This window comes from Mytilus edulis, chromosome 2, assembly GCF_963676685.1.
Source record: "Mytilus edulis chromosome 2, xbMytEdul2.2, whole genome shotgun sequence".
Classification (NCBI taxonomy): Eukaryota; Metazoa; Mollusca; class Bivalvia; order Mytilida; family Mytilidae; genus Mytilus; species Mytilus edulis.
Window position 1 is genome coordinate 47,445,066 of NC_092345.1, and position 26,791 is coordinate 47,471,856.

The window sequence follows — 26,791 nt, forward strand, 5'->3', positions numbered from 1 at the left end:
TGTAGATTCTTCATGGTATGGAGCATTTAGAACAGTTGTATCTGATGAAAGCCAATTAGGGGTCCAGCTGTCATCAGATGAATTCAGCAATATACTAAGTACAATCAACGACGAAACACAAAAATCTACGTTGAATAAATTCTTACAAAGATGGAACAACACAGGTACTTTATTTCTGTTTTTGTAAGCTCACTTTTCTTCCAGAGCTACTGTAAACAAATTCAATAATTTGGAGTCTGTCGTTTATTTACTTTTACAAAAATATTTTTCTTTGAAACTTCTGGACCAATTAGAAGTAAACTTGGCCAAAATCTTCCTTAGGAACCCACTGTGCAACAAATGTGTCCGATGATCCTGCCTACCAACCAACATGGTCGACAAGGCTAAGATCGAACATCGATAGAGAAAATATTACAGATGTTTAGAATGTCAATATCGATAGACAGTCAATTTTCACCAGAAGACAATACCTTCTTAGAATAATTGCCCTTAAATGACGATTTTATTATGTTTTGCGACATGGGCTTTAATATTATAAAGTATAATAGAGAAAGAGAAACTGCTTACAGCAAAAGTGATCTATAAAACAGGATAAACAAATAAGTAAATTTTACAGTTTTGCCATATGTTTTTAGTTTTGAGGGTTGTCTTGAAATGTCTTGCAGTAATTGATAAACTATTGAAAATGAGATAAGAAATGTTTGACAATCTTAAAAATTGTCAGGATCATAGCACCAGCGATGCTTTGATTAGTGTGTAAATTTTCAAAATACAAGATTGAATCAGTTGATTACTATTCTGTCTTCTGAATTTAACAAACACATTGTAGTTCATCATCCTAACTTTTCATTATTCAGTTTGGGTAATTTAAGGAAAGGTTCAGAAAAGAAAACGGTAATCTTCTTTTCATTAAGTTAAGATTCCGTGATAAACATAATAAAGCAATGGAAATTGAAATAAATTGTTCGCTGATTACTTTTTTTAACATTAGTAATAACTATATGTACTCAATTGACAATGTGACTTTTGAAATATTCATGATAATTCAATCCTAGCCCTTGATTGTGAAGGCATCCCCTAGTAGCTTCGTATTTACTATGACTTTGCTACTGATTTTATCTGTTAAAAAACAAGACTACAGAAACAACCCTCTCATATTTAAAGGAAACTAAAATTTTTAAGAGATTCATAGAAAAGGAAAACCTAAACAGTTGGAGAACAAAAACTAAACAATTATTAATTTGACTTCTCTTAAACTGTACTTTGTGTCTTTTCTTTCTTTGTTATATTTGTGCTTTGTGTCTATCTGAATAAGCAAGCACTTAAAAACTGTATTTTACTGTTTGTTCTTGTATTATGTTGTTCCACTATGGTCCTAGGATACAGGGAGGGCTGAGGGCTCCTAAAAGAGAGGCGAAAGATACCAAAGGGACATTCAAAAATCGAAAATAAACCGACAAAACGCCATGTCTGGTAGATATGTTTAACCTCACCACATGCACATTCCATATATGCCTGTACCAAGTCACGTTCAAATACAAGACCTAAAGGTCAATTTTATATACAGGACAATGATTTAAATACAACAAATGGACACATATTTGAATTTCATGACGTCACAGGACTCATATATTAGAAAGAACACAGATTTGACACGTGGCAAATAGCCACATATTTGGGTGTGAAACAAATAAGAGAAAAGGGCAAAGATTGGGACTGGACATAGATTCAACTCTTACACTTAAACATGAAATAGTTTCCACTTGCTGTTCCGCAAATATCAATTTATATAAATATTTAATAGAAATGTTTTTTTCTTCTTTTTCATTTAAGCAACTGCATGGAAGGATGGAACATTAAACACACTTGATGGTACTGAAGATATTATTAACTTAAAGAATCTTAATTCAGGAATTCAACAATACATTAATGATTTTAAGAGCGCTAAGACAAAGGGATTTGACACAATATTTGATGTTTTTGACCATGCAACAAAAACATACAAAACAGCGGAACAAGAAGCTAAGGTATCAGCATTTTAGTACTTATGATGGCTTATGTATTTGAGTTAAGATAACATAGTATTTGTGTAATTCAATTTAATTAAGGATTGGAAATATGAAGAAATCAACGAATTCGTTTGATAAGTATATTACATCCACAAACCTTTGGAATCGGAAAAAAAAATACTGAGCAAATTGATTGGAAACAAAAATTTCGGTCGATTTCATAGGAGTTTCATAACCCTATTATCTTTGTTGTTAAAAAGTTTGCCTGTTTCTTGCTGCAACCAAAAGAACATCAACAGTGTCTTTGACTTATTTGATTAAAATAACAACTTGAAATAAAATATGTAAAACTTGTAAAATATAAAATATATGAAATATAAAATATGTTAAATATAAAATATGTAAAGTATGCAATATGTGATATATAAAATATGTGTTATATAAAAAATGTAGTTTGGCAGTCTTGTTTGAACTTACAAACCACTTCCATATACTAGTAGTACTTTAGAAATTAAAGTAAAAATAGGTCGGGAATCCCTTCATTCATTATTTCCAAAATGTTGACCACACTAGAAAAGGTTTGCTTGATAGTTGATATATTGACTGAAGTCATTTTTAGAATCAGCAATAAGCACAGCTGTGTATCATATAGATATTATAATAGAGAAGATTTTTTTTCAACAAAACTAACTGAGTTTTAAGTTTTCAAAACAAACAACACACTTCATAATTATTTGTTCACTGTGGCTCAGGTTTCCTAGTTATTTGTTTTTAAATATTGAAAGCATCAACATCTAGCAAGTGCAATAAGTTCGACTAACAACCAAACAATAACACTTACAAACAATCATTTAATTCATCCTGTATACATAAGTCTGTATTTTTATATAGAGGCAAGTATCACGACTGTTGTATTTTGATAGAAAGGGAAACACTTGATCTTCTTATTAATTATACCCCTGACAAGCAAACTTTTATGGGGGTCAAAAGAATCATCCTGGCTCTCTGTTTTCTTTCTATGTGCTCTGTAACTTGATACAGTTGAAGAACACAACCATAGGAAATGACTGAAAGAATAAAATCCCGGTACTATATGCTAAAGATGATCAAATCCCAAGTTACTCACTTCAATGCTGCTATATGTGGTAATAATCTCTCATAAGTACAACCCCATCTATATGGCTTAACATATATTGATGACACCCTTTATAGTTATAGAACATAGTTTGTGGATGAGCTAAAGGAAAACAGTTCTGGTCCGACATGTGTATGTGAATATAAGCAAAATTACACGTCTCCTTAAGCTACTCAATAATTATGCTTGGAATATTTTTACAGAGTGGAAGTAGTGGAGGTTCCAGTGAATCTGTATGTGCTAAGGTGCGAGTAAGAATTGTCCAGGAATTAGTTCTAACACGTGATGCATTCAATGCTAGACTGGAGATAGAAAATGGAGAAACATCTGCACTGGAGAATATAATGGTGGAAATAAGAATTACTCAAACATATGGAAATGGAGAGTCTTCAAAGGATAAGTTTTCCATAGGTGAGAGAATAAGCTTGGCAGAGTTTTCTATTAACTATATTGATATAATCTTACATTTTAGAAGGACTACTTTATCAGCATACTGTTTAATAAAAACACGTTTTGTCCTGCTCACCTACAGTGACATGGTTGATAATTTTTCACACATTGTTACTTCGCTATTAAGTTCAGCTCACCATTCTAAGTCGCCGAGCAGGGTGATATAGGTGTCAAAATGATACGATTATTGTAAATATTCAAATAATGTTGGACAAATAACATTCTCTTATTTTCCTCGGAGTTCAGTATTTTTGTGTTTTTACTTTTTATGATAGTGACCTGTTATATATTTCTTGCGTGAAGCGATATTTCTGGTATCACACTGCTAGGTATGTGGTACAAGAAAGTGAAACCAAACATGAGTTTAACTTGATTGGCTTATTCCGCATCATGAGAAAATATTGCGACATGTTCATTGGATCTTCGTAAAGTCATTGATGACTTTCTAAGGTTGAGACGATGTACATTTCGATCATGGTAACGAAAATGTATGTTTTCTTAAATTATATACGAAACACTCACACTTTTTATCTAAAAATCGTCTTTTTGTCAAATATTATTACATCTTGAAGCGTATAAAAGTTTTAGTTTGAAAAGAAGTCCTTCTTTTTTGGGCGTTTTCTATATTTTTTTGTTTTTGTTTTGTTTTTTGTTTTTGAGGTTTACATAATTTATATATTTCCTTTCCCCAGGTAAACCATCATTGATAGGAATATCAGGTGTAGATGGAGAAGGGACCCTTGGAAAAGATTTGTCAGGATCAGCTGAATGGTTAATGATCCCTTATTCTACAGCAGCACCACAAGAAGATACATTGTATGATGTTGGAGGTCGGTTATCATACAGAGTTGGTGGTTCAAACTTTTCCGTTCCTTTGCTACCAGACACCATAACTGTAAAACCTAATCCTAGTCTGGTGGTGCATTATTTCCATGAAAAGTATGTAAGAGGAGATGATCCATTAACAACAGATGTTGTTGAGCCAATCATTCCATTTAGTTTAGCAGTATCTGTAATGAATGCAGGTTTTGGCATAGCACGGGCTCTGCGCATTTCATCTGCCCAGCCAGAAATCATTGAAAATGAAAAAGGTTTATTGATAACATTTAAGATTGTAGGTGCACAACTTGGAAATAATCAAATTGCTCCATCACTTTCAGTTGATTTCGGAGACATCAATTCCGATGAAACAAAAACTGCACGTTGGCTGTTGACATCCACTCTCAAAGGGACATTTTACAACTACACTGCTACCTTTGAAAACATCAACCCCCTTGGAGATCCACAATTGTCATTATTGGATGAACTTGAATATCATGAACTGATTCACTTGGTTAGAATAGATACAGACCATTTCATTGATGACTTGGATGATTTTTTGGTCAATGACGTTGTGGATAGTAATGCCATGCCAGATAAACTTTATAACAGTCAGAATGGATCAGATGTCTACGATGTGTATACAGGACATATAAGCCAGTTATACACAAGCTCATACGTGCGATCCCAAAACAAAGTCTATACAGTCGTACATCTCAAAGTAACAGCAAACGCATCAACCTGGACATACACTAGAACGGAAAATAACATCACAAGTGCAAACCCTGCTGATAATCAATATTTGTTACAATGTGAATCAAGTTCAAACAGGAAACTAATGATTGAAAAAAATGTATGGCATACAACACATATTCTTGATAAGTTTTTTCTTCATATTTTTGATTTTTTCCCCTCTAATGAAACAGCTGAGGAGGGCGTAGAAGTTACGTATGATATCACTTTTGGACCACGTAACATGTATGCCCCCGTATTCAACATGACCAGTTACTCACAGACCGTGCCATTTGATGTTTTGATTGGATCCGTTATATTAACACTATCAGGTTATGACATTGACAACGATCAAACGTCATTTGAGATAGATGATGAAAATATTAAATCAGTTTTTACCATAGATGAGACACTTGGAAACATCAGAACAAAAGTTCCTTTGAATACAACTGCTGTGTATCAATTCAAGGTGATGATAGTAGATCATGGCATTCCACCAATGTCCTCTATGACAAATATCACTATAAGTGTAACTGACTATACAGTTTCTTCAATTCCATCTACAGACATTGCAAGCACAATATCGACATCACTGACTTCAGATAGAACTAGCACTACTACTAACTCTGCAGGGTCATCTTCTACAGAAGAGACAGTGGGAGGTGATACAAGTACAAGATCTATTGAAAGTTATACATCAGAATCTCAAGCCACGCCTACGATCACTGCAGGATATACTTCGGAATCATCTATACCTCATGAACAGAGAAACCACACATATACCACATCTACTGTTACAACTAAACCTACCACTGTAAAGCTAAAGGGTACAACTTCAGGAAGCTCAAGAACTGCTACTTTACCTACCTTTTTATTTATTTTTATTATTTTCCTTTTTGTTCAAGGGAGACAATAATCTCATAAATTTACCTGACTTGTTGGAATTGGAACAAAGTAAAAAGACAAGTCATTCTTGTATATAGATGAAACATCTAAAGAGTAAATTATAACTGTTTCAGTTACTGCTATTAAGATTCGAAATTATCAACATAACCAGAAGTCGTACATGTAAATATAAGGGATAGTGATAGTTATAATGAAAGATAACTCATTTTAAAGAATATTTTGCTTTATACATTTTACTAACCTACATTCCGAAAAATGTACAAACAACTTAATGTTCATTATTATAATAGACGTGTTTTTACATCACATAGCATATCATATTTAATATTATTTGTCTAAGAAATAATACAGATCATATTTTTCCATCAACTAAATAATAAAAAAAAATATATCAAAGCCTGGTCATTTTTACATTGTTGATCAATTCTTATCCATGTCGGGTTTTTTAATATCATCACAACTTCCGACTAAATACCCATATCCTGATATTGTCAAGTAGAATCGGTACTTCAGAAACGAAGTTAATGAAGTCATCAACTGTAATGTGAAAAAACCCGTATGCAGTATTGTAGAATGTTTGAATGAAATTAAGATATTTTTGAATTCTAACTTCCTCTTGCCATTATATCTAAAAAAAACAACAAAAAAACATTCATTTGTTATTAAATATTTATAATTCCCTTCTCTGAATGTCTTTACATATTGGTTTATAATAATGCACGAATGATGATCTAATTGTCTTTTTTTATAATTCATGTTGTTTGTGCCAGTGTGAAATCACAGATACAGACCATTCCGGTTAAAACATTTTCCCATTGAACATGTTGAACATAGGGAAATATATAGACACATCCATCGCTAGTTTCTACTTTGACTAGAAAGTAACATTTTGCATGGATGATGCATATTGACAAACACTAATGAAAAGATTCTGTTCTTTATTTTTAGCTCACCTCATCACTTAGTCCAACGTCGTCGTTAACTTTTTACATTTTGAACTTCTTCTAGAGAGCCAATGAATGGAATGAAACCAAACATCGCATGAATATTCCGTATGATTGTTGTTACTTTGTAGCTGATTCATCATCCAAGAAGGCCGCTAGCGGGCGACTTCGTTTAACAAAGGACCCTATGGACAAGACTTAGACATTTCTTCTTTTAGATAACCACTGAATGGAATGAAACCAAACATGGCATAAATGTTCCTTATGAGGTGTTGACCAAGTGTTGTTACTTTGAGGCCGATCCATCACCCAAGATAGCCGCCAGAGAGTGACGTATTTTAACAGAGTATCCTATGGGAAATACATGCAAAGTTCTTCTTTTAGAGAACCACTAAATGGAATAACATGGTATGAATGTGCTGACCAAGTATTGTATCTTTGTAGGCGATCATTCCTCCCAGATTGCCGCTAGCGGGGACTATGGGAAATACATACAAATGTTTTTTTTAGAGAAGCATTGAATGGAATGAAACCAAACAAGGCATGTATGTTCCTTATGAGGTGCTGACCAAGTGTTGTTACTTTATAGCAAATCCATCAACCAAGATGTCTGCCAACGGGGGACTTAGTTTAACAAAGAATCCTTTGGGAAATATATACAAAACTCTTTCTTCTACAAAACCGCTTAATGGATTGAAAACTTATATTGTATGAATGTTTCTTTTGGGGTGCTGATCAAGTATTGTTATTTTGTAGCTGAGTTTTCAACCAATATGGCTGCCAGCAAGGGAAGTCAGATAAAATAGGCCCCTTTGAGAAAAACATACAAATGTTCTCTTCTAGAGAACCACTTAATAGATTGAAACCAGAAAAGAAGATCCACACTTAAGTCAGCATAAGCAAAATTGTCAAATGACATTTTGTTGGAGTTATTGTCCTTTTAAAGTCGTTTTCTACAATTTCAATGAATTTATTGGTAATTTCTGTAAATTTTACGAAAAGTCTTCTGCTTTTGATTAAATTACGGGGCCAATATGAAACCAAATTTGGCCTCAATCATTATTAGGGTATCTGTTATGATTTTTACATGATTTCCAAACCAAAGTAGAATCAGATGAGCGACACAGGCTCTTGGGAGCTCCTAGTTTTTACCAAGCAATTTGGATGACATCTACTTTATTATTAATCTTTAATGCGTTATTTGAAAACCAAATTGTTGCTAAGCACCTGCCATACCTCAATAAAACATAAGGATGCAATCCCAGCAAATAAAGCCCCAAACATTATTTTTTTTAGCTCACCTGGCCCGAAGTGTCAGGTCAGTGTTTCTCATCACTTGGCGTCCGTCGCCCGACGTCGTTGGCGTCCATCGTCGTCGACGTCATTAACTTTTTTTTACATTTTGAACTTCTTTTAGGGAACCAATGAATGGAATAAAACCAAACACGGCATAAATGTTACTTACGAGGTGCTGACCATGGGTTGTGACTTTGAAACCGATCCATCATTCATGCTGGCCTCCAGCGGGGACCTCGTTTAACATACGACCTTATGGGAAAAACATACACATGTCTTCGTTTAAAGAACCTCTGAATGGAATAAAACCATACATGGCATGAATGTTCCTTATGAGGTGCTGACTAAGTGTTGTTACTTTGTTGACATTCATCACTCATTTACTAAAAAGAAATATACATTTTGTCCGTAAATCTAACATATAAATCACGACATCTTTTAAAAGGTTTAACCCTTTGTTAATTTGTTTGAGGTACACTCGACAAAGTGTCTTTGAATATCCATGTAAAAACTAAAATATTTGAACATTTATTAGTGAATTGGTCCACACTATATTCAATCCTGATGCGGCGTGATTTTTCGATTAAATTTTCCTCGAGTCTCTGAAAAAGTTGTCTCTCAGTATACTCTCAATCTATTGAACTGACTATAACAAAACTTGACAGTAATACTTGAAATAAGTAGTTTTTCACAGACAAATTATCACAATCAGTCTATTCGATAAAAAAAAAGTCTTGTTTAGGTGTTAAACCAACAAATCATAGTACTGTAACGAAAACCGAGCGGTCAGGCCTTAGAGTTTAACTATAAATGTGTATCCCTTAGTGTGTTGCTATAAGAATGTTTTTTTGTAAGAATGTATAAATATATAGGAAATAAAAGTTATAATTGGTGACTCTTCTTTGGTAGTGTGGTACTCTGGTATCGTGGAACTCTGGTTTTCTGTATACAACCTGGTAAGGTTGGTTCCTCTGGTAGGGTAAAGACTCGAATAGAAAGGCGTAAATTGGGAAATAGGTTTTTGGACTGTGAAAGTGTGTGAGGTTCTGGATAATGGTAACTATCCGTATTGACGAATGGAAGAATAACAGACTCGTTAAATAAAAAAAAACTTATATCAACTTTAATATGCATTAAATATCAACAATACATATATATATTTTGAATAACTTAACGGTGTTCAATTCTATTAATAGACTCAGAAAGTTTAATAGTTGGAATTTAGTAATCGGCAAATGGTAAACCTCAATACCCAAAGGTTCGTTATAAATAAACTCATCATAGATACCAGGACTGAAATTTTGTATTTGTGACAGACGCGCGTTTCGTCAACAGAAGACTCATCAGTGACGCTCGAATAAAATAAGGTTAAAAAAAGGCCAAATAAAGTACGAAGTTGAAGAGCATTAAGGACCACACATTACTAAAATGTTTGCCAATTAGAGGTAAGGTAATCTATTCCTGAGGTAGAACAGCCTTAGTATTTCAAAAATTCAAAGTTTTGTAAACAGTTAATTTATAAGTATGACCATATCAATAATAGTTCATGTCAACACAGCACAGAAGTGCTGAAAACCCACATGATACTGATGTAGTCTTCTCGTAATGCTTGTTCTGGTAAATGATATCCTTATATCAAAATCGCTTGGAATTAGCGAGTGTAACTTGCCAAGGGTAAAATCGTACTGGAGACTGATATGTTTTTTCAGCCGTATTTATACTTAGGTAAACCAATTTACCAAATGAATTTGGTTAACCATTTACCATTGTGGGTTACCATTTACCATTTACCATTTAGGAAAATACATAAATTACCGAAACCGGAACTAGTTATTAACCAAATAGGTAAAACTGAAATACACAATTCAGAGGTGTTCCGAATTTAAAAAAAAAGGCACGGATAATAAAAGGTTTTAGAGTTACAATGTTTAAACATAGTTATACAAGAAATATATAATAACAAAAGTCATTCATCAGTACGATTAAAACAACGTTATCACACAATTTTAGGGGACCGACATTTTGTCACACTTCTCCCACCTTTGAAAAATAATATTTATCCCCAAACATGAAAACGTATTTCTTTGATTTAAAAATCAGTTCTTCAATATTATCTATTAATATATTCCATAACATGCATATTTAAGATTATAAAACAATATTTGATTAAATATAATACAATCTTTGGAATTTTCATTGCTCATAATAATATTATACGTGTTCATGCAAAGCTTGATTTCCGCACTGTACTTTATAGTGATCCCATAGTCTTGTAAATGTTCATATAGCACCAACATCTCTTCTTCCCATGACGATTGTTCATAAAACACGAATTCTGTCAATTTTGACGAATGTTTATAGAGCACCGACATATCTTCTTCACTTGACGAAAATTTATAAAACACACTTAATTTCTGTGTACATATATGACGATTATTTATGAAACACCAACACATCTTCTTCGCATGATGAATGTTTTTAAATCGGAACTAATTCTGTGTATTTTGACAAATGTTTATAAAGCACCATCAAATCTTCTCGGCGGGACGAATGTGTATAAAACACTAATTTTATTGTACAAATAAATTTCCTGAAAACAAGTCACCTATTTAAACAATCAATAAATGTAAACAATATTAATTATAAGTTGAAATTAAATGACCGTCAATTTCAAAAAGTCCTCTTTCCCATTTACAATATATATATAAAAAAGATGTGGTATGATTGCCAATGAGACAACTGTCCACAAGAGACCAAAATGACACAGAAATTAACAACTATAGGTCACCGTACGGCCTTCAACAATGAGCAAAGCCCATACCGCATAGTCAGCTATAAAAGGCCCCGATAAGACAATGTAAAACAATTCAAACGAGAAAACTGACGGGCCTTATTCATATAAAAAAATGAACAAAAAACAAATATGTAACACATAAACAAACGACAACCACTGAATTGGGACAGACACATACATAAATAATGTGGCGGGGTTAAACATGTTAGCGGGATCCCAACACTCCCCTAACCTGGGACAGTGGTATAACAGTACAACATAAGAACGAACTATAAAAATCAGTTGAAAAGGCTTAACTCATCAGATGGACAAAAATACAAGTGGAAGTGGCCGGGTACGTATACATCCCGACACAAAAAGACACAATGAACAGATCTGAGAGTACTCGCAGTTATCTGACAGCTAGGTCAAAGCCACTAACAACTAATAAAAAAATCATGCATCAAAGACTAAACTATCAATCCGTACACATCCAACATCCAATGGATTTAGTGTAAAGACGTCATAAACAGCCAGAGAAAAACATGACCTTGTGCAATGCCAAGTTACAGGTATTGACAGATTGTAGATCCACGAATATGTATATGTATATAACATACTAGTAATATTTAGTTAGCTTTTAATTTACTGATAACAAAATCAATATTTATACCAATAAAAACAATATTCAATGATCTTATTACAGTGTTGAATCGGTAACCTTTTTAAAAAATAAGTTTATTCAAAGGAGCGACAAGTTTACATGGATCATTTCTGAATTTCCGGGCAAGGTTAACAACATTTCCGTAAAAATGAGGATGTGCTATCCCGTTTGAAATAAGTTTTCTACAGGTACAACCAAACTTCAAAACCAAATCTTTATATCTATGGAAATATTTAGTAAAGGTTTAAAGTAATTTATGGTAACGATATCCCTGGTTTAATAATTTACCAGTAATACAGAGATTGCGTTCGTTAAAATCAAAAACGTCACAACAGACACGGGAATAGAGAACGAGTTGTGAAATATAAACACCGTGATGGTGGAACATCACCATCTAAAAATGGAAAATTAACGATAGGGAACGAAAAATCGTCTCTTTTGTCGTAAATTTTAGTGTGGAGTTTACCGTTTAAAACCGAAATATTTAAATCCAGGAAAGGACAGTTATTACCGAATAAATTTGATTTATTTAAAGTAAGTTCCTTGGGGTAAATTTCAGCAGTATATTGAGAAAATTATTGATTATTTAACGAAAAAATATCATCAAGATAACAGTAAGTGTTGTTGAATTTATCAATTAAATGCAATTTGGACGGGTCTTAACTGAGTTTAGTCTTAAACTGTATTTCGTAACAGTACAAAAACAAGTCTGCTATTAAAGGGGCACAATTAGTGCCCATGGGGACATCTACAACCTGTCGATAAACTTTGTTGCCGAAACGTACATAAATATTTTCAAGGAGAAAATTAACAGCTTCAATCATCTCATCACACCTCTAGTAAGTATATCTAGCATATTTACCTTTCTCATTAGACAAGAAGGCTTTAAATGAGTTGCAGCAAATATATTTGCATTCAGCTTTACCAAACGACCATTTAATTAAATAGGAAAACTTTTGTTTAATAAGATAGTGTGGAAGTGTAGTGTAAAGAGTAGAAAAATCAAAACTGTCACCAGAACCAAAAGGACCATCAAAAGCACGTAATTTATCTAAAACATCCAAAGAATTTTTACACTCCAAAAATGGTTTATACCACTTTGTTCATATATTTTATTACAATAGTTTATGATAAGTCATAGTAGTTAATGAACTAGTTAAAAGCACTGAAAGATTAGTTGTAGAACACTTACTAGAGGCCGAGATGAAACGATATTTAAACGTGTTTTTTTGTGTAGTTTAGGTAGCCAATACATAGTAGGGATCTTCAAATGTTCAGAAAAAGCCTTAAGCTTTGATGTGGTTGTGATATGTTTGTTTACAATATGACTCTCTGTGGAGCGGATGGACTTGAATGTAGATGAATTTAAAATTTCATTCTTAAAAACGTCCGTGTAGTATTTACGGCATACCACCACCACATTCTTGGCTGCTTTGTCGGCCGTTACAAACACAAACCGCTTGGAAAGTTCTTGAAGTTTATTTCTTATTCTGGAAATAGGTGTATTATGTACTCTATTATTTACTTCTAAATTATTTTCAAAATGTGATATTCTCTTATCTACCATATTCATACATTTATTCAAATAAGAATGAAGAGCTCTTTATATGATTTTTCCCATTTACACCACTTTTTACAAACGAGGAAAGAGCATCTTTGGTGACTTGACGACACTCTTTCCAATCTATTTTAGATGGAGGACTATATTTTGGTCCTTTTTTCAAAAAGTTTTCAACCTCTCTGTCCTGGACGATATTGAGGTCCCCTGTAATAACATGGCCATAGGGAACATATCTAAACTTCGACGATTCACAGTTTCAATTTAAGGGAGTATTAATATCTATATTCACGTCTGATGTAACCGACGTATAATTAAAAATTAAACTTTTGCTGTTTTTTTTGTATGTGTATGAAATTATTGGTGGTTCTATATTATCAAAATAGGGAGGTATAAAGTTTTGAACGGTAGAGTCATTAAATATACTAGATTAGTTGATAAAATCAATACGTCTGCTAATATATTTAATTTTCAGAAAATGACGTTTATGATCTTCAGGTTTGTCGATACGCAGGAACAGCCTATGGTGGCAAAAAGCTGTAATTATACGAGAATAATCATACAGTGGGCTGAAGAATGAGATGGTGTCACACTCTTTGAAAATATCGTGTAATTTACTAATGGGTATTTGACCCAGTTTACATTATAATTGATGCCTACCATTGTTTTTAAATATAGATAGAAGATTACCAAGTGTATAATTTATACGATGTTTAGCTGATAGTTGATTTCGATTGATACGTTTCCCATGAGACCTATTATTTCGTTGTTTTTTTTTATCAATAATATACATGATATCAATAGAAGAAGTAGTAGATATGTTCCCTTGTCCAAGTATATTGCCATTTAGACCCAGGGGATAAGCTGTTTGAAGTCGTTTAATCCAAGACAGTTCGATAATTTTACGGGAATCTTCAGATTGTTTATGCGACTGCCCTTGTTGTTTCTGGACCGTTTCGAGCGGTTGAAATCTAATAAATTCAATATTGTGGTTGTGTTTACCTAAATGTTGATAAATTATACTTTTGAATTTCTTAGGTTTTCGGAAGCGGTATGGATGTTCCTGTCCTGTTTGTCCTACATATTTTATATCACACTTTGGCTTTATTCATGTAAACAGATAAATGATGCTTTGTGTTTTTCATGTTATGTCACAGGAAAAGGTTAGCGAAAAAGCTTTTCCGTTCACTGTTGACCTTATAGTATTATCAGAAGATAATCTAGAACAGGTTTGTAATTTTCTGACATTGCACGGAAATATTTGTGGATATTCACGTGCATTTTTAATGAATAATCTGGCTGCAGCAGCATTGCCACCTTTAACAAAATTGTAAAAACTATTAAATTTAGATGGGGAATTTCGATTGACGGCGGTTGAATTAGTATTTAAAATAACTTAAAGGTTTTTAGAGCACGTGAATATCCTTGAAGGATTGGTGTTTAGTGTTTTCTTACCATTTCGTAAAATCATGATTATTTAAAGGGTTATGCGAAGATAAAATGAGGCCACAAGTAGTAACATTGAATTAAGAGTCACAATTACGGAATATACAAACAATTTATAAAAAAGTCGAAGAATTCTTATAAAAACTATATTGAACAGCCCGACATAAAATGACGTAATATAACAAGACAGACATGAAACAAATATAGGTCCGAGAAAACAGTTATGACGTAGTGAATTTATCTATTATAACAGAAAACAAGAAAAATCTTTTAACAAAAATTAGCACCTGCTCGATTCAAAAAATATTTTTACAGTGTAGTGTATTAATTTTGGGACACATCCTAATTTATGACCTTTTCAAACTGAACCAGATCACTAATTTATCTTAACGTAAACTTACTATAAACTGTTTCGATTCCATATGACTATATTATGCATAAAATATAAGGAAATAAAATAGAAAGGTGTATGAATCAAATGTATAACACTGTCCGCATTAGGGACTAGAAGGACGATAACTGTGTCCCTGACCTATTATTGAACTTTTATCTAAAAAATCAAACTCAGTAATCATTGGTATATCAATGTCTGCAACATGAGACGGTGATAAACATTTTGTTCCCTTCAACTGCACTGGAAATACAGCAGTCCCCATCGGCAAAACTGCACTTCAATAAGCCCTGTGTAAACCTCTACGTGCTGCGGATAACACTGGCCTTACACACGTGAATAATGGACCCGGTATCAATCAAATAATTTAATTTCATGTCAAAAACACTGACAATTACATACAAGCCATTAGAATTGACTGTTTTGATTTAACTCAATTTCACAAAATTATTGGACTCTTCAAAATCATATTTAGTTTCTGCTGAAAATTGGTCCTTAGTTTCAACCACTTATAGTTTCCCCGACCAGTCATTTGGTCTGCCACTGGAATTAAGATGTTAATTTTATTTCATTCGAACTTTTGGAATCAGTTATTCAATAAGGGACAATCCCCTTTCAAATGACTGGACACCTCACAATAGTATAAAGAAAAAGTCTTCTTATTTTTTTCATTATTTTCTATTTTTGCAAGACGACCTGAAATGTCATCAACTTGTTTAGACAAATAAATTTCCCTATTTGGATAAAAATATCATTTTCGATTACAGCGCAAACTAGCTTAGTGCCGTGTTTACGTCTGTAATTTTGGAAGGCTTCATATTCAAGAGCTATTTGAATAGCGTTATTAATACTGTTTGCTTTAGTCTGGAAAATAGCCTATTCCATGTCAACATCATTTAGGGAATCAACATGATCAATAAAACAATTCCGCGATAATTGTTCTTTAACCTCTATCGGAGCTGATTGATACGATAATCTTACTAGACGTTTTATGTCTTGGCTTAACACAGGTATTTGTTCCGTGCGTCCGAGTATTTTACTTTTCATATGCGCCCTGTACATTTCTGCTTGATTTTCTGGTATAAAACGAGACGATAAGGCGTATAAAATTGGTCCGCACCTCTGGTCTTAAATCAGCTAACATACTTTGGGCGGTACATCTTAAGCTTGTAGCTAGTTCTAAACCTTTCTCTATGTCAGACCATTTGTTAATTGCTGCAATTAATTCAAACTGAACTAAAAAGTCTCCTCAATTACCCTCTCCATCATAAAGTGCTGGTTTCTTTTTTTAATAGTTTGTATTTTGCAAGTTAATTTCATAATCACGCTCAAAAATTGGTTAATTACTTATGTCAGCATAATTTAAATTACTGGTTATTTCACTAGTACGATGTTCATGGTCGGTCCTGTTAACCCCGACCCAGAATCGTCCGGGGGACGTCAAAGGTAATGCTTGGTACGTTGTCCCCTGATTATGGGGTACGCCCTGGTCCAAAGTTCTAGGTAAATCTCCCGAATCAGATATACCCCGTCGGGCATTAGATTCACAGGACGTCACGACTCGTCTTGTACTCCCGGAGTCTCCCGCAGCATTATCCATTGCTTTTTGACTCCAAACCCAATATCTAGACCCTCTGGCAACATGGTCAGGTTCCTGTGGTAAAGGAACCATAAGAGTCCTCACCAAAATTCTGTTTTACCGTACGCGCTGCATTTTTTTTCAAATGCACAACCGTTGCCCTATTTGAAACTTCCGGGTTTTTCGCTTGGTGATTGGCCACTTTCCTTGACGTTGATACATCACCTGACAATAGACTATTGTCAGTATGATGAATACCATCCTTGTCGTATCTATTCGTATTCTCTTGTGAGAGCCATTGATCTTGGTTAACTCTTATGCTTATCTCTCGGGTCGGCGTAAGATCATTGGAAATTTCACAGGAACGAGATCGGGGGAGCACTGGTCTACCCTGGGCATTTAACCTAGGTGTTTCAAATTCATTTTCTACTTCCGCGCTATCCATTTTACTTTATAATTATGTATGCCTTATCTTAAATATAATTACACTTATCTAAAGAATACAAAAATGTAGGTACATGCATCCGCTGCCACCACTGTAACGAAAACCGAGCGGTCAGGCCTTAGTGTTAAACTATAAATGTGTATCCCTTAAATGTGTATCCCTTAGTGTGTTGCTATAAGAATGTGTTTGTGTAAGAATGTATAAATATATAGGAAATACAAGTTATAACTGGTGACCCTTTTATTGTAGCGTGATACTCTGGTATCGTGGAACTCTGGTTTTCTGTTTACAACCTGGTAAGATTGGTTCCTCTGGTAGGGTAAAGACTCGAATAGAAAGGCGTAAATTAGGAAATAGGTTTTTGGTCTGTGAAAGTGTTTGGTTCGGAATAATGGTAACTCTCCGTATTGACGTTTGTAAGAATAACAGACTCGATAAATAAAAATCAACTTATATTAACTTTAATATGCATTAGATATCAACAATACATATATATATATTGAATATTTTAACAGTGTTCAATTCTATTGATAGACGTTTTATCAGCCTTCTTCCGTAAATAAAGAAAATGGATAGCGAAAAAATATACTCAGAAAGTTTAATAACTCTAATTTAGTAATCGGCAAATGGTAAACCTCAATACCCAAAGATTCGTTATAAAGTATTTTCTAAGTGTAACTTGTAAAAGAATTAACAAACCCACATAATACGGATGTAAAATGTAGTCTCCTCGTAATGCTCGGTCTGGTAAATGGTTGCTATACTTATACTTATGTAAAATTGTACTGAAGACTTATCTGTATTCTCCGCTGTATTTATACTTAGGTAAACCAAATTACCGATTTGGTTTACCATTTAGGAAAATACATAAATTACCGAAACCGGAACTGGTTATTACGTCAGGTAAAAGATAAAACGTCATTGTACGTCTATTGAAGTAAACAATTCAGAGATGTTTCGAATGTAAAAACAACGGCAAGGACAATAACAAATTTTATAGTTACAATGTTTAAACATTGTTATACAAGATTTTTGATTGAGTTAAGCCTTCCAATTGATATTTTATAGTGTGTTTTTCTATGTTGTGATGTTATACTATTGTTTCAGAAACGGGAGAAGGTTTGGTACCATTAAAACGTTTAATACCGCTGCAAATGTTTGCACCTGTCCTAAGTCAGGAATCTGATGTACAGTATGTGTCGTCTGTTTATGTAGTTCATACGTGTTTTTCGTTTTTATATAGATTAGACCGTTGGTTTTCCAGTTTGAACGGTTTTACATTATTAATCTTTATAGCTTGCTGTTCGGTGTGAGCCAAGGCTCCGTGTTTTAGGCCATACCTTGACCTATAATGGTTTACTTTTATATATTGTTATTTGAAAGCAGAGTTGTCTCATTGGCACTCATACCACATCTTCCTATATCTTTATACAAGAAAAATATAATAACAAAAGTCATTTATCGGTACGATTAAAACAACACCATCACACAATTCAAGGGGAAACAAGTTCCATTCCAGGGAACCTACATTTTGTCACAGTACGTAACATCACACAGTTTCATACGAAAAAGGGTAGCAAAAAAACATTCCCTTGAATTTGACAGTTGAAGAAAGTTAAAACTGCATTTCATTGCAAACAAAATAATTGAGTAATAAACATATTGCTTCGGTGCTTCAAAATATGATTCTTTTTCATTTGTTTTTTTTCTTCTATAAAATATTTTGGAAACTAAGGGTTACATGCATGGTTCCTAAAGCTTGTACATAACTGGAAATGCTGTCCATGTCGTGAATTCTTTTTTGCTCCTTTTGGATTCGATTCATTCGGTTTTTGTTTGTTACCTTGCTTTGTCTTCTTAATTGGTTTGTGAGAATTAAACATCGTAAATCTGTAGGGTCAAAATAAGAGAAAGAAAATCAGTAAGTAGTGAAACCTTTTCATGTGAACCTGATAAAGATCAATCACTTCTTCAAGGATATACAACGGTATAATCCTGACAAAACGAGTGTTTTACAAGATCTGAAGAAGTGTTAAACTTATGAAAACTGGTTGTTAACTGTGCTTTAATAGAATGAATCGGAATATTTACTTGAAACAGAATATTGATGTAATAATCAATTATTATACAGGCATCCATTTTCTTATTTTTAGAAATAATGTAAAGGTATGATGTGTTCGTTATTTTACCTTGAATGACAAAGCAAATAAGGTGCTTTTAAAATTATGTTCATCCAATTTTGTCTTTTTGAAAAAGAAAAGAAAAAAACTATAATATTATTAACAACTGTTATGCAAGTAAAGGTTTAGCTACCTTTTTCTCCTACCAAGTCAGGAATATACCAGTTGTGTTCCATTCGTTCCGTTGGTTCATATAGTATAACGTTTAATTTTATCAGGGTTTACCGCCTCTTTCTTGAATGTAACTTTAAGTGCAATATTTTTTAACACGTATATATCTAAATCACTTGAGATCAAACAAGTTTTCGGTAGGTTTCGATTTTCTTAGTTTTTAGTTTTCTGTTTAGTGTTTTGCAAAATTGTTTGTGTGTTCTCTTTTTTTTTAAATTTCCCCTAGTATCATCAGTCTCCTTTTGGTCAGATTTTATGAAGTCTACACTTAGTCTATATATAGTTAGTAGATGAATTAAAGTCTTAAAACTCATTTTGAACTTCACAAAATCGACAAAGTATAAACAAAAAACATGTAGTCATATCCAGTAGTTCAATCAATTTCCAGACTTATCCACTGCTATAAATTCAGACAATTCGTTTGCAGTCAATTCATTACAGTTTAAGAGCTTTTCAGACAATCCATTATGATGTTCATGTAAATTACAACCACCGAAGAAACTGAACACGGACTGGACAGATCTTAATTGACTGCGAGCAAATTGTCTGAACAGTACTGAATTTACTGCAGTGAATAAGTTTGAAAATTAACTGAAAGACTGAAATTGACTTTATAATTTATTGTTCAGCCTTTTAAGATGAGCTCAGTTCAAAATGACATTGTCAGATCTTAATTGGTCTATTTGTGCTGGTCCATTAAGGTAAGGTTTGCATGATACCTGGATTTTTTTCTTAGTGATATTATACCAATATGATACATCATTTTGTTCAGGAAGGAATACTCAATGATTTCATGAAAACAAAACGCACATCACCCGTCCCGGTTTTTTTTTCAGGTGAAAAGCTCAAAATTGCAATTTTTTTAAGGGGAAACTGTATTTCAATTCTTCTGAAATAATAATGTATGCAAATGACTATAAAAAATAAAACAGAATAAAACATGTGTAAATAATTGTGGTCCATTCATTAATAATAAATTTTAATTCAAAAGTTCCTAAAAGAGTTCCTAAAAACAAGTTTTTTGGGGGGGTTAAAAAAAACCGTTGCCATGGCAACAAAAAGCCAAAAATATCCCTTTTCCGGGTACACCGTGTTTGTAAAAAAACACTGTGAACTAAAGGACTTACCTATTTGCGTTATAATGAGCTTATAAAATTGGTATGTCCCCCAACTCGTTTTTACGGAAATGGGCGTTATGTGTTCATCTTGTCATTTCTGTAAAATACAAAAATATTTTGTTTGTTGATCTGCAAAGAAGAAAGTCATAGCAGCTTTTAATAAAGAATCATTTTGTCTTGTTACAGTAACACTTTGGGATTGATCATAATAAATGGGAGAAAACAGTGATTAACTTAGGGACGACATCAAAAGATCAATGTAGAATAAAAAAAATAATGCAAATAGTTTGGGGTTGGGGGGATAAAAGTTGCTGCAAGTTTTGTTTATTTGACATCGATTTTACATATATCCATTTTGGTCAATCAATTTTTCCCCAATTAAGTTAAGAGGGGGGAGGGGTCGGTGAAAAAACTATGTGAATTGAGTTTTTTTATCATACATTGAACTTTTGATGTCGTCCCTTAACTTGTATGCCCACAACTATCAGTCGGAAGGGGAGGTGTTTAACTTTGATCATACTTGTACAAGACTCTGATTTTGAAGGAAACACTTATTTTCTTTCAGTGCTTCAAACTGTAATGTTTTGAATCTTAGGATAGCATTCTAATTGCCTTTTAAAAGTAATAAAGATTGCTTTATTGCCCCAGGTTTGGTAAATTGTTTGTATGCAGCAATTGGATGAAAATACATCAGTTTTTACTAGTAAAGTCATTTACAGCAGCAGTGTTTATTCCATTCATTTAAAACTAGACACCAACAAATGTTATTCAAATATGATCAAATATGTATGACTAAGCAGGGAAAAGCCCTGCAGGAGAAAGATAGATTACTGGTATGATGTGTCCAATTGCTACACATGATGTTCAGATTTGGAGTCTTTGAAAAAACAAACAAACTACATGCTCCTAATATACAAAATGATATACGAAACAGAAGATGGTCCGGGAATACAGCCGTATATGTATTCTTCATATATAAAATAAGAAATGTAGTTATGTAGACCTGTAATATGAAAATCTTCCACATACTTTCAATAAATTAAAATCAGTTCAATGAAGTTCACAGGAGTAACGGTACTGTAGTTGAGGAGTCCCAACCGTCAATTAGCGATTTAATGTTCGCAAATGCAGTTTTACTGTCGAAGCGTAGCGGAGACAGTAAAACGGAAATTTGCGACCGTCAATTTAATTCAAAATTGATTGTGGCTACTTTTCAACACAGTAATGTAATTCCGATTCTAATGCATTACAAAAAGAAATATTACGTTACAGCTTGAAATAAATGGGGAATGTGCCCATGGGACACTGATGATGCCCCCTCTTTCATAAACATAAAACATTATAAAGCATTACGTATAATTACATATCATTTGGTTGAAGCAAACTAAAGGTAGAGAACAGAAAGGAAAAATTCAGAAAACGACCTCATTAAAATACTCCGAACGTCTCACTACTTTATTATGATCTCTTATATATGGAGAAAGACTAAAAACTAACAATGTCCCGGAATTTTATAGTGAGTTTTATATATTATTTTGTAGAGACACATGTAACAATCCTTGTTTTTAGATAAATTGCTTCAAAGCTGACTGATTGGCATAGAAGTTTGTTTGATAAGAGGTTGTAAAATGTCCGGTGGCAAATACTTCAGGCATGTTCAGGACGACACAATGCAAAAGGTGTGTCTGAAACACACATTTTTAATGCATCCATAACAAAATTACTATTAAATACATTCCGTCAGTTGTAAAAGTGATTGATAAAATAACATATTTTGAATGATGAAAACGTGTGGGTCATGTGCGTATTTGCGGACAAACTTTGTAAACTGTACATTTGAAAAGACCAAGTTTCACATTCTGTCATTCGTAAAAATTATGCAATAAAAATATCTGAGAACATATATATATGCATCATCGATAAGTAAAACACATAGCGCATTATGAAAATTCCAACCATTTTAAAACGAATGGGTTTCTTAACGAAATTGACAAATAGTTATCAAAAGTACCAGGATTATAATTAAAAATGTGCCGTTTTTCACACAATCCTGCGTTTTTATAATTTGTATTTATACTTTATTAAAACGGCGTGAATCAGACTTACAAATTCAATGAAAGAGCCAGCTGCAGCCCCAGTCCCACTAGACCACGATCGCACCACGCTCACCGGGATCTAAAATAAATTTAGATCGTGGTGAGGTCGCGGTATGAGCGGCATGAAAATGAAAATTTTCGTTTCTTTCACGATGCTACTACGTCCTCTCTACGCTTCTACAAAGATCCCGCTACGATTATACCACGTTCTCACCGCGCTTATTCTGCGACCTCACTACGCTTATCAAGATCTTTCTACGCAATTTGCGTTCTCACTACGACCATACCACGAGTTATCCGATTGCAACACGATCTAACTGCGATTATAACACGTTCTTACCACGATCTAATATTCTAATATTTTCCCTCCTTTTCCAACATGTTTGACACATTCAGCCACGATATGGTTTATGCTCCTTCGTCTACTCTGCATCGCCTAGTAATTCCATTTTCAGAAGAAGAAAAAACGGCTTATTGTTCGCGCTGATGCATGCTTGGTTCCTAAAGAAGTCAAGTGTTGAGAAATGTTTTGGTGTGTTCTTCCGTCAAGTATCATTTGTTGAATCAAACATCGATGGTCTAAAAAATCTTCCATTCTTACAACATATACATGTATGTAAATAATTGACTTCTTCACTTCGAGAGAACTAAATTAAAGATTTCCACCCGGACAATTCAAAGAAAGAAAAGATAAAGAAAAACAAACTTCAGATAGATAGACAGATAGATATATACAATAAATGACAGATTGATACAATGTAGATCGAAAGATAAATATAAGCATGTAGCTACAAAGACAACTAGATATATAGATAAAAAGAAAGAATGATTTTTTTTGTGGTCATTATCGTACATGTCAGTGTACCATTCTTGTTTGGTATTTGTTGATACCACACACAGTTCACACACACACACACACACACATACACACACACACACACACACACACACACACACACCTTAAAAAGATCTTCAAGAGATATTGCGCTTTAAACAAGAAAAAAGAAAACCGAAATAGTAAAACATTTAATAAAAAGTGTCAACAATTTAAACATTTAAAACGCCTTTGTTGAAACAAATTACATTTCGTTCTCATTATTAGACATTTAAATAATGAAAATTTTTCAAATTTGAATATTGCACAGGAAATGAAAAATTAAAAATTGGAGCATTTTTCATTTTTCGATATCAAACGTCAAATTGAAAAATGCATGCTCCACGTTGGAGCATTTTTCAATATTTGAAGTCAAATTGAAAAATGCTCCACGCTAGAGCATTTTTCATTTTTCAATATTGTAAGTCAAATTGAAAAATGCTCCACGTTAGAGCATTTTTCATTTTTCAATATTGTAAACTAAATTGAAAAAAGCTAAAGGTCAGTATTTTCAATATTTGCTTTTAAGAATGAGCTTGAAATATGTTTTGTTTTCTTAAGCAAGCAAATACAAATGTTTTAATATATTTAAACTTTTGACAAAATAAAATCATTTTTCACACAAACTTATTGTTATTTGTTTCAATATCTTCGTTAAATCAAAAATATAATTTCATGAAAATAACAAATTTCAAATCTCATAGAGAAAATGGTTTTTCGAAAGTGATTTCAATAGATTTTTGTTACATTTTTCAAATCAACTATCTTTAGAATTAGCTGACCAATTTGAAAATTTATTTTTCATTTAAGAATTGAATGCTTCTTTTTGTAAATTTATTGGGTGGTAAAAGCATTGACCGAAGTACATTTTGTATGAAGCGCGGAAGCGCTTCATTCTAAAAATGTACGCACGGTCAACGCTTTTACAACCCTATAAAGTTTCAAAAAGAAGTATTCAATACTTATAATTACATTTTTTTAGCTAAAATCATGAAAACACGATTTTTATCCAGTTTTATTTAATTCACCTGTGCACTTGTTTGTGGGACCTCGTGTCATCATGCATGATAAATGTTATTGTCTGATGCAATTGTTTACGAAATAACATGTTAGCCAATCAGAATAACGTATTATAATGAAACTTACATTTAATGTAATTATTTTAAAATGAAAAATGTTTGGCGTAAACGTACTTTAATTTACATTTCAATAACAAGATATTCCGGTTTCAAAATCTGTTTAGCATTTAAATTGTTTATATTTTATTAATTTTATATTATAAAGACATGTACATGTAAACAGTTAGTGTAATATATACATTTTTTTAAATAAACATATTGTTTAAGTATCGGATATATATGGCTGATTGTCCCCTGGAACGTTTGATTTGAATTGATATTTCACGCTTCCTGAGTTACAAATATGCGCATTTAGGTAAACAGCTTTATATATTTATTGTCCCCATTGAATGCATCCGTAAAGTATGTTTAACACAGGCATACCTACCATACGTACAATTTGACTATGAAGACTTGGATTTATATTTCTGTAGCATTGTTTGTGGGAAATACAATTTCCATAGGTACATGTATGTTTTTTTTTATTGATAATTTTTCATTACCATTACAATTTCGTTTTATTTTCTGCCAGGTACTATGATTTTTGTTTATCAAATAAACATTGCATTAAACTAAATGTTCATGTAATCATTCATTTAGCTCAAGTATTTAGATTTCCTTCTTATATTATATAGTTATAAGTTATGGAATAAATATTGCTGCTTAAAAGAAATCGAGTTAACAATTGCATAGACTGAAAACACCGAGAGAAGCACCAATCGATAATCGACCAGATTTACGATGGATTGTTTTGGTCATCGAATCCATTCCATTTTTATTAGTATTGGTTAACCATATCGTACATTTCAAGCTACTTTCTACATTAAATTGTACTGTACTGTACTGCTCTGTCCAAACCAGACCGGTTCTAATACAAGTTATATTTGGTCTACTTCAAAATCAATTTAACATGGCCCAAAATATCTTGTTAACAGGGCCGATTCGATTGATGAATATCATTTGAGTATCATCATAATATACATATATCAACAAGTAAGGTAAAAAATATATGTATATCCATAGGACCGATTAAAAAGCAGACATGTCCCCATGACCATGTCCAAAGGACAGGTTAACAGGAAACCTATTTGCATGTCTGGTCTGGTCAAGCGTATCTGCCAACAGTTCTGGTATGGCCAAGCTGACCTGTCTGCAGGTCTGCTTCATCAGACCTGTCTCTAGGTCCGGTCTGCTGCAGACCTAGAAAATCAGACATCGGTCGGGCCTGATAAGGATAAATAACTTAACTTACAGGTTCGCTAAAACGTTCAAAAGTTATAACTTATGCAGCAGTCCTTATTACTGCTTTAAGTAAACTTTTGTACAGATTCGTATTGCACACATCTTTATCCCCCAGAGTCTGAATAACATGGATGTAAGCAACTTTCACATGACTATGGGTCTCCGGAGTAACAAAAAGGTAAATCCATATCATATCTTACTCATAAAAATTGTTCACAATACAGTATTTGGCACTATAAATCTGTGCAAATTTAACCCTTTACGAACCCATTATACAATATTCTTTTTATCAACGTGTGGTTGATTGTGGTCTCAGAAGATGATTGGATGAGTGTAAGGGTCATAACCTGTATCAGTTCACTGGATGAATCAAAATATGCATACTGGTGTTAATGTAATTCACAACTTTGTGGTATTTTGAAGGCACTCGAAGGGGATTTTCTTTTAACAAACACATTTTTTTTAATCATTAGAGAAATAGATTCTAACATAGTTACTCGTGGATTATCGAATTTATCCAATCTTGATAGTTAAATTATAAATTTTGAAGTCCTCGTCGAAACTCGCACTTAAAAATTGATAATTTAACTATCTCGATTGCATAAATCCATAATCCACTGGTATCAATGTCATATTAGTTATCTTGGTGTAATCAGGGGTGTACTGAATTTTTCGTGTTACATTGTTTTATTTGTCTTTGATATATAATTAGTAAAACTTTTACTGTTAGGTCTGTTTTCCGTAATACCAATTTGACGTGGCTCGGTACTTATACATCCCGTCAATGTGTTTGCATTATCTTTTTTTATGTGTTGGTGTACTTTGTACGTGTGACTTTTCGTGTT

General features: G+C 33.1%; 2 protein-coding genes across 2 annotated transcripts in view; both read left to right on the top strand.

Moving 5' to 3' along the window:
* Positions 1 to 26,791, top strand: part of LOC139512306 (uncharacterized) — a 270,683-nt gene that overhangs the window by 101,107 nt on the left and 142,785 nt on the right. The window lies entirely within an intron of this gene.
* The window catches only part of LOC139510366 (uncharacterized), an 80,534-nt gene continuing 78,775 nt past the window's right edge, over positions 25,033 to 26,791 (top strand). Inside the window, exon 1 of the mRNA XM_071296948.1 lies at positions 25,033 to 25,174. Within this exon, the coding sequence (XP_071153049.1) occupies positions 25,111 to 25,174 (64 nt within the window). The 5' untranslated portion in view covers positions 25,033 to 25,110. The remainder of the gene's footprint in view (positions 25,175 to 26,791) is intronic.